Source organism: Telopea speciosissima, chromosome 2 (genome assembly GCF_018873765.1).
Source record: "Telopea speciosissima isolate NSW1024214 ecotype Mountain lineage chromosome 2, Tspe_v1, whole genome shotgun sequence".
In the NCBI taxonomy this organism is placed as follows: Eukaryota; Viridiplantae; Streptophyta; class Magnoliopsida; order Proteales; family Proteaceae; genus Telopea; species Telopea speciosissima.
The window spans coordinates 55,052,464-55,061,547 of NC_057917.1; the positions used below are offsets into that span (position 1 = coordinate 55,052,464).

General features: G+C 37.9%; 1 protein-coding gene across 1 annotated transcript; it reads left to right on the plus strand.

The window, feature by feature from the left end:
* Positions 1-413: 413 nt before the first annotated feature.
* On the plus strand, positions 414-8,034 carry LOC122651330. The gene is made up of 9 exons (XM_043844680.1): positions 414-623; positions 869-1,053; positions 2,059-2,237; positions 4,609-4,893; positions 4,988-5,046; positions 5,155-5,191; positions 5,293-5,364; positions 5,987-6,311; positions 7,361-8,034. The coding sequence occupies exons 1-9, from the start codon at positions 503-505 to the stop codon at positions 7,799-7,801; spliced, it is 1,704 nt and encodes a 567-aa protein (XP_043700615.1). The 5' UTR covers positions 414-502; the 3' UTR covers positions 7,802-8,034.
* The last annotated feature ends 1,050 nt before the right edge of the window (positions 8,035-9,084 follow it).

A 9,084-nucleotide genomic window follows, 5' to 3' on the forward strand; every position in this document is an offset into this window, starting at 1 on the left:
CAGTAATCTAATCATTAAGGGTATTTACGTCAATGCACTGTTAAAAAAAAAGACATTTTGGTAAAAGTAGTGGGAAGGGGAGAAAAAAGATAGAGAAAGAGAAAAAGTGGAAACGACAAGATCAACTCGGTTCCTTTCTTATTATTAAATTATTAATTTCTTTTTTCCGTTGCTTCAGCCATCACTCCCCCATGTGACTTTCTGTGCTCCTGTCTCTGCTCACAAAAGCTTACCCGCGTACACACTACACACCGCTCCCTCCATTTCGCGCTTCTTTTGCGCTTTCTCTGTCATTAATCTTCTCTTCCTCGCTCTCTCTTTATATATGTAAAACCCTAAAAAATTACAGAAATGTGAGCGAAACTGGTAGAGAAATCTCTCTGCAGATCTTCAGTCGGATATATAGAGAGATAGAGTGAGAGGGGAGAGAGAGTTTGGAGCCGTTTATGGATTCTCTTCGATTGCGGTGTCTGTTCTTATAGCCGTAGAGCTTCGGCCACAAATGAAGCTTGCCGTTGCTCAGATCGCTTTAGTTTCTGTACTCCTCACTTATGTCAATCCGATTTCAGCTGTTTATTCCAGCTCTCAGGAAAGCAGCGATGGTTACGAGAAGCTAATCTTAGGTTCGTTAGTGTTTATCACTATTTATCCAACCTCAATGGTTGTGTACTCGTCATTTTCTTCAATAAGTTCCGTTTATTGTGTAATCTTGCGGATAATGGTAGCAATGGCTACTACTTTTCACTTATTTTTCGGTGTCGGTTTAATCATAGAATTCTAGATGTCGTTTTAATGTCGAAGGAATTCACTTCTATTTTTGTTTATATTTTTCCTAGTTTAATATTGTTTATCTTCCTTGTTGTTGTAGGAGAAGAGAATATAGGACCATGGACAAGTGGTTTTTTACAGTTTGCGGAAGCGCCGGGACCTGCGAATGGCAGATCTGCTGGCGCACTTGTTTTGGCAGCAAAGAAGACGAACAGACCGGATATCCTTAATGGCTTCAAACATTATCGAGGTGGCTGGAATATTACGAATAAGCATTACTGGGCTGTAAGTGCGATAAGTCCTCCTGATCTATTTAAGTTCTTCCCCCTTTTCTTCTTCTCAGACTTATTTGCGTTAATTTGATTGATTTGTTCAAATGTGATTGGGTAGAGATATTTCTCTGCTTTAGCTCCACAGACCTGCATCCTTCTTTCCCCCCTTTGTCTGTAAAGAAAATGACGTTACCCGTATGTTGAACTCGTAGCATAGATGTTGGTTTTTTCGACCCTTCTCCTTTCTCTCCGCCCCTGGTGTACGTGCGCTCGTGATCTGTATCAGCAAGATCTTTTTCTAAGCTTTGTCCCTCGACTGCATAGCTGCTAGACTCGTAGACAATTCTAAACAATGGATAACCGGAATGGAAGAAATTTGTTATTATTAAACTCAGAAACCGGGTTTTGGATCTGTAGACAATTCTAAACAATGAATAGCCACCCCATGTGGATATGAATCCTTCCATGTTGAATGTCTAATAGAACAATGTGGTGGTCCGACTCGGCTTGTTGTTTTGCTTGGCGTTATGCAAGCCAGGATGGAGATCATGTTAAACTTAAAAGAATAAAACACTTTGCGGAATTAAAAAAAGGCATGATTTTTGACCTGCAACAAGTAGAACATTTGCTGGTATCTCTGAAATAAAATTATCAAAAAACTCTCAATTTAAAAAGAGTGCAATTATGGTAGCATATTGGATAAAAAATAATATTAATTTGTTAATTAAACTCAAAGTTGGGAATGCCCTGAATTATGCAGTCTCTGAAATAAAAATTATAGAACAAGAGGCTTGCCTTTTCCTAGATTCCATAACGTTTTGTATTTAAGTGTTTCTGTGCATTTGGTATTGAATTGTTTTATTTTATATATTTTATTAGGACTTCTGTATGGATTTTCTTTCATGCTGCTTCTCTGTTTGTGGTGTCATGTATGAACAAGTAATATAGGTATATATAAATCAGTATAGATTTGACTCAGATTCCTCTCTTCAGTGTTCTGACTACTGTATTTCTGCAGTCTGTTGGATTTACAGGTTCTGCTGGCTTTATTCTTGCTCTTCTATGGTTTATTTCTTTTGGCTTGGTTCTTGTGGTACAACATTGTTGGAGACTTAAGATAAGCTTCAAAGGCAAAGGAACACACCTTCCATATAAGATCTGTCTTATATTGCTACTTGTCTTCACATGTGCCGCAGCGTACTAATCTAACTCTATACCTCTTTTAATTTTTAATGGTTGATATTGCTTTGCTTGAGTAATTCTTATAGCTTCATGTTTTACATTTTTTCTTTAGCTTTGTAGGGGACTTATTGTTTACTTCTTTGTTGGTTGTTCCTTGGTGGTTGCAATGATGATTGATTTGAGGTTCAGGCTTTTGCTTCTTTAAATTATATTTTTGTGATAAAGGGAACAACTTATTGGCACGGAAGTGGTGAACTAACAAGTTGTAACCTTCTTTGATTGTCCCTTGTTTTATTCCCAGAAGTTATTTAATGCAGCATTTAATGCATGGGCAAAAAGTGTTTTCAAAAAATTGAAAGTGATTTAACGCAGCATTTAATGCAGTTTTTATGTGAAATGACAGATTTACTCTCATTAGGGAAAACAAGTGTTGTACTAAAAGGGGAAAAAAATGCAAGGTCGTAACCTAACCAACCTTGATTACAACAAGATTCCCCCCGTTGATAAAATTTACTATAATAAAAGAAAGGTCATAAGTTTTATGCAAAGTGAAATATATCAGTGGTTTTTCTCCTTTAAAATTTAATTACTCAAGTATTTTGGGTTCCTCACCAAGCACTTGCCTTGGTGCTTTTTTTTTTTTTTGGGGGGGGGGGGTTGGACTAGGCCACCAGCAAGCTTCAACTTGGTCAACCTTGGCGTTTTGCAAATATATTCCTACGGCATTGCTTTGGCTTACATCTGACTTCCAAAAGTTCTCAGATATGCTGTTTCATGAGAAATCTCAGATCTGAGGATTTGTTGAATGATGTTAAGCGGGCAATTTCTAGTATCTGACACCAATTAAAATCCTAAAAAAACTATTAACGAGGCACCCCCTTGAGTCTCTGAATAGCATAGGGAGGAGACATTTGATTTGGATGATTCCTCTAACATAAAATGATTTCTTTTCAATGGAGTGGTTTTTTCTTAACCTTTGCTTTTTCCCTCTCCTCCTGTAACCTTTTCAGCATACCTTCCCCACCCCCCCCAAAAAAAAAAAAGAAAGAAAGAAAAGAAAAGGAATGAAAAAGAAGAAGAAAATTTTCACCTGAAGGAAGGCCAAATATTCAAGATTCGGGTTGCCTTGCTAATTCTAGTGTGATTGAGACACATTATGCTGAAAAGCACCTCATTTCTCATGCAAGAGGTGCACAGTGCACCCTTGTGCTACTTCAATAATGTGTGCACCTTTGTATGCCTCTCTTTACCTTTTGTATACTTCTGCACCTTTGCGCCTTTATGGTTGGCTGCTTCATTCGGAAATTGAAAGTATCACCTCTTTTAGCTTGATCATTTCATCCTTACAGGCTTGTTTTGATTGATTAAATAAGGTCTACTCTGTAATTTAGCAAATTGGTTAAGCCATAGAAATTAGGGATTGCTCATTTCTGCATTGGCCATACACCCGTCACCCATTACATGTACGATTGTGTAATTTTGTGATGTTCATCATAATACCATTTTAATTATTATGGGTTTTATTTCATACTATCTTTTTCATATATGTTTTTTACATTATTTTCCAAGTGTTTTAGTAGTTATTGTATAAATCTTTTCTGTAAAAATTTACACGTTAATTTAGTGAAGTGTGCACCTTAGCTTGAACCTCAGGCGCTTGGAGGACTAGGACCCTTGAGTTCAACTCTTTCTTTTAATCTGGCTGGTATCTTTTGAAGCTATCAGCTCACCTTATTTGATTTGGTTCAATCAAGTGTAGTAAATGGGTGTGCCTTGAATATAGCATGATAGTGAGGTAAAAAGAAAGTTATTAAGAACAGTGGGAAAAGGAAAAAAAAAAGAAAAAAAAAAGATTAGTAAATAATAAGTATACAGATTTTTTTTTTCAATTTTAGAAGTAGTTTTTTTGTGAGGCTCTTTTCATTAATATTTAAGGTTTGGAGTATAAATGTTCAGACATTTCTGAAGAAAATTTGATCTGGTCAATCTTTGTATCTTGTGAGAGGTTGTTGTAGATAGTCTGCTAGTTTGGGGGAGGAGTTGGGGTTATCAGAAATGGATTAATTGAACCTGAAAAACAATAAAATGGGCGCCGTGTAACATTTTATAATAGCATTTTGCCTGGCATAGTCATTATTGCTTTTTAGTTTATATATGTTTTGCAAGTTATTTGATGAAGAACTTGTCATTATTACTCGGTGAAGCATTTAGTGGTTATTATTTCCACAAGATTAAGTTTTATTCGTCTTTCAAGTGTGGTTTTACCCATTCCTAACACTAGTGTTTCCAGCTGGTTATGGAATTTTTGTTTCTTGTGTAGGGTAATTAGTGTTATATTCTTCCCATGTTTTTGTGCTTACGCCCTGTGTATCTTTCGTGTCACCAGTGTTGGATGCATTCTTCTTTTTGTTGGGCAGGATGAGTTTCATAACAAGGTGTTTGATACGCTGAAATATGTTGTGAATCAGTCTGACTACACTGTGCAGACTCTCAGAAATGTCACAGAATTTCTGTCTATTGCCAAGACTATAAATGTGGACGAAGTTTTCCTTCCATCAAATGTCAAGGATGAAATTGACAAGTTGAATGTGGATTTAAATACTGCGGCGAATACTCTAACAGAGAAAACAAGTGAAAATTCTGGAAAAATAAGAAAAGTCTTCAATGCTGTGTATGAGTTCATAACTTTGGTGTAATTAATTAATTTAGCTCTTGAATCATCACTTAATTTCTAATAATAGCCATCTTTCAATGCTATGTTGCAGACGTTCAGCATTAATAACCGTGGCAGCTGTGATGCTTGTCCTGGCTCTTCTTGGTCTTTGTATGTAGCCTTAAATTCTTCAAAGCTCCACTGATTCATACATTATATATTTTCTGTTTTGTTTCTCCATCTTAGTTTTTTTCTAATTATCAATAAATTTTTCTGCAGTGCTTTCTGTACTTGGTCACCAACATGCTATTTATATGTGAGTTCCTGTTTTCATGGTCAGAGGTTGGAAATTTATTTTACTGGGTAAACTGCTAGATTATTGCAGGATGATGCTTAATTCTTCTATCTTATTTGCAGATTCATCTTGAGTGGATGGCTTCTTGTGGCAATTACTTTCATTCTTTGTGGAGTTTTTGTGATCCTTAACAAGTAAGACCTTGGAATTCAAATATGGTTGTATATATGATTCTATTATTTTTCTGTATCCTCTGGAAGGCAAACTGTTTTTTGGAATACCATCATTCTCTTAGATCAGTGAGAAGGTGCATACAGTTCAGTAATGGTTCCTTGCAGGATAGTCTCCGTATAAAAATTAGCGGGCACTGATTATATTTTTTGAAATATTTCTTGCTTTCAACAGTCTTCTATATCATAAATTTATTTCATTTGTGTTAGGTAAAGAGATTAGCTTTTGTTTTTACCATCAGACTCCCTTTCTTGTGATCTCTGTGCAATTTTCTATCAGATTTTCAGCTCCATCTCTGTACCTTAGGTTTTCTCACAATCATCAGTTGGGGATTTTCTGCATGTTCCATTCTTAACATTCAGTATCACATGTCGTGTTCCTTGAAATTTTTTGTGCTAGCTATCTAGGAACTTAATCAGGCTTCAGGAAGTGAAATATCCACTTTCCTTACAAAGAAACTTTGTTACTTTCTTCCCCATCTCTTTAATCAGTTTTCTGTAACACAAAATTGCATAGTGGAATGCATAATGATCTGACTGAGACCTTTTTCCTAACAAAATCTCGAATTCTTTTGGTATTCCTCAGTGCAATTTCAGATACTTGTGTGGCCATGGGAGAGTGGGTTGACAATCCCCAAGCAGAGACGGCGCTGAGCAGCATCCTTCCTTGTGTTGATAAGGAAACCACAAACAAGACCTTGTTCCAAAGTAAAGAAGTCATTGGACAGCTCGTGAATGTTGTGAACACAGTGATATACACCGTTCCCAACACAAATCCTTCTCCTCAAGCTGGTCCTTTTTATTTCAATCAGTCTGGACCTTTGATGCCTCCTCTTTGTTCCCCTTTTGATTCCAAGCTGCATGATCGCCCTTGTGGATCCATAGAAGTGTCCCTTGCTAATGCTTCTTCGGTAAGTTTATAATATCACATACCTTTATGAGACTAATTAAGATTTCTAGATACATTGAAAGCCTGTGCTCAAGCATTAGAAATGAATTCCATTAATTTGACAAAGTGCAACCTAAAACCCAGATTATAATTTGCGAGAAAAAAAGTTACAGAATAATGTCTTGCTCTGATCATAGTTCTAAAATTCATCTCAAATCGGCGAGATCTCGGCTCTCGTCTCGGTTTTCTGAGAAACCGAGACTAGATGGCATACGGTACATAAAAGTGCAATATCTCAGTGAGACCTCGGATCTCGAGTCGAGATCTCGGGTTGACCCATGGAAATGACCCTTCTACTATGTATTTACTTACCTAACTCGACAGAACTCGGCGAGATCTTGGTTCTCGGGTTGACCCATGGAAATGACTCATTTACTATGTATTTACTTACCTAACTCGACAAAACTCTTATATGCTTGCTGTGGAGCACTATATGCAACATTACAGCAACACTATGTCATGGGAAGACTATGTGACACTAGCGAGGACTGAATACTTGATTCAAAGTCATTTTTTGTGATGATAGTTGTAAAACTGTTAAATAGTTTGATGTATCACTTTAACATTTTTAATTCTTATTTAAGTTGTTTAGTTATTAATTGAATGTTTTGCTTGCTTTCTATTACTAAATTCTGTGTAGAGTAGGGTATTTTAGTACGTCATTGCCTACCAACCTATGGTCCGAATTGAAACTCAGATTTGGATTTTGTTTTTACAAAATCTGATAGTGCCATTGTGTTTAAATGGCCTAAAATAGGCTGAATACCAAGTTTCAGACCCAAACTAGGTCTAAAATCCACTGAGTTGAGGTTTCGAGTCGGAAAAAAAATTGCACCAACTCGGTGAGATCTCGGCTCGACTCAGTTTTTCCAAGGGCCGAGTTGGTACCGAGATCTGAGTTTTAGTACCTTGGCTTTGATGTATGATTGGAATTGGATTGTGCATCTGCAGTTAAGCTACTCATGCAACTAGTAAACAAAACTAAGGATGATTTTCTGGCTAAATTTTCAGGAATGGAAGAAATACATATGTACAGTGTCTGTATCTGGAATCTGCACGAGTGTTGGGAGGCTCACACCGAACCTGTACAACCAGTTGATGGTGGCTGTGAATGTGAGTTATGCCCTTGATCACTATGCACCGCCATTGCTCGACTTCCAGGATTGCAATTTTGTCCGGGATACGTTCCGGCACATCACTTCGGACTATTGTCCTCCAGTTGATCATTACCTTAATATTATAAATGCAGGGTTGGGGCTTATTGCAGTGGGAGTCCTGCTCTGCCTTGTTCTCTGGATACTCTATGCAAACCGCACCCAACGGGAGGAAGTGTTTGTGAGGTTTTCGCTACCAATAAAGGCTCTAGGATGCATTTGCAAGAAGAGCAGTGGCAACAACGACGGTAGTAATAGCAACAACAAAACATCAACAACTGGTGGAGCCATTGTATAGATCTCACGATTGTTAAGGTATCTGTAAGTAGTATTATAAGGTTAGCTTTCTTTAGTTTTGAGATTAACCCCCTTGGCAGTGATATACCCAAGTGGGCCGAAGCTCCACATTTTGGGTTTTGTGGTACCATTTATCCTCCTGGGGTGTTACCTTAACCTAGTTTCTGTGTATATACGTATACAAAATATGTAAAACTTTCCATCCTCAATAGTAAAAGCAAATCATTTGTGTTTGGCTCGTCTGGAATCCCACTTCTGTCCCAATCACTCAAATGGAACAACCACAGGAAGCAGAGGCTATATCATATATGCAGAAACAAAGACCATTATAGTCGGATAGATTGGGTGGGCTTGGTGGCTAGATGATTTCAGAGAAAAGAGTACTTAACGGTGGAATGAAAGAGGCAGAAGAAGAATGAATTGGAGGTGATTTCACTTTATTCTCCTTCTAAATATGGTTGAATAGAAAAAGAGAATTTGCTTTCCATGAGGGTTTAAAAACACGAAATCATGATCCAGATTGGTTCTGGTCAATTCCGATTGACTTGAGTCAGTCTGAATTATCCCTAGATTCAGTGTTTTAGTGCCCTTTATAGGATTTTGTTTTTTCTTTTGGGGAACAAGAATCGTCTTTCGCTGATCTGCCGATGCTGATTCCAAAAACCCTGCTTCCCAGAAAACTTGGAAGCAATTAAATGCCATGGTTTCAGAAAGGCAATCCCACCATTCTCAATTTGGATCTCATTAGTTAATGGGATTGTGGACGGGGTTTTATCCCACGTATATGTCAGTCCCTAATAAGGATTGAGCTCCTTTGCAGGGAGCCTAGCACGCCCAGGGAGCATCCATGGGCTGTGCCTGCATACATCCATAGGCGTGTGCCAAGATGTGTGAGGCACAGGCCAGCCCTTGGATGTCCCCTGGGCACTCACTGGGTGCTGCGTTCCCTTGAGAGGAGCTGGATCCCCCTATTAATGCTTGAGGTACAAAGCCTTTCGCTTCTTCACATTATGACCTTGAGCAAGGGTGTTACTGATTGACATAGATGTTGCATTCTCTACAAAACCAAAAGTAATGGGCTTGGGATGAATTACTTGAATGATCAAGGAAAGCTGGCCTTTGTAACTGATTTCAGCCATTGTTGGTGAGGCTTTTGCAATCAGAATTGGACTAAAGGTAGCTCATTCAATTGGAATTCAAGTCTCATGATTCACTCTCAACTGCAAGTTCTTGTTCGTTGCTTGACTGGAGAGTTCTTATACCCACCAGTAGAAAATCTCCTTG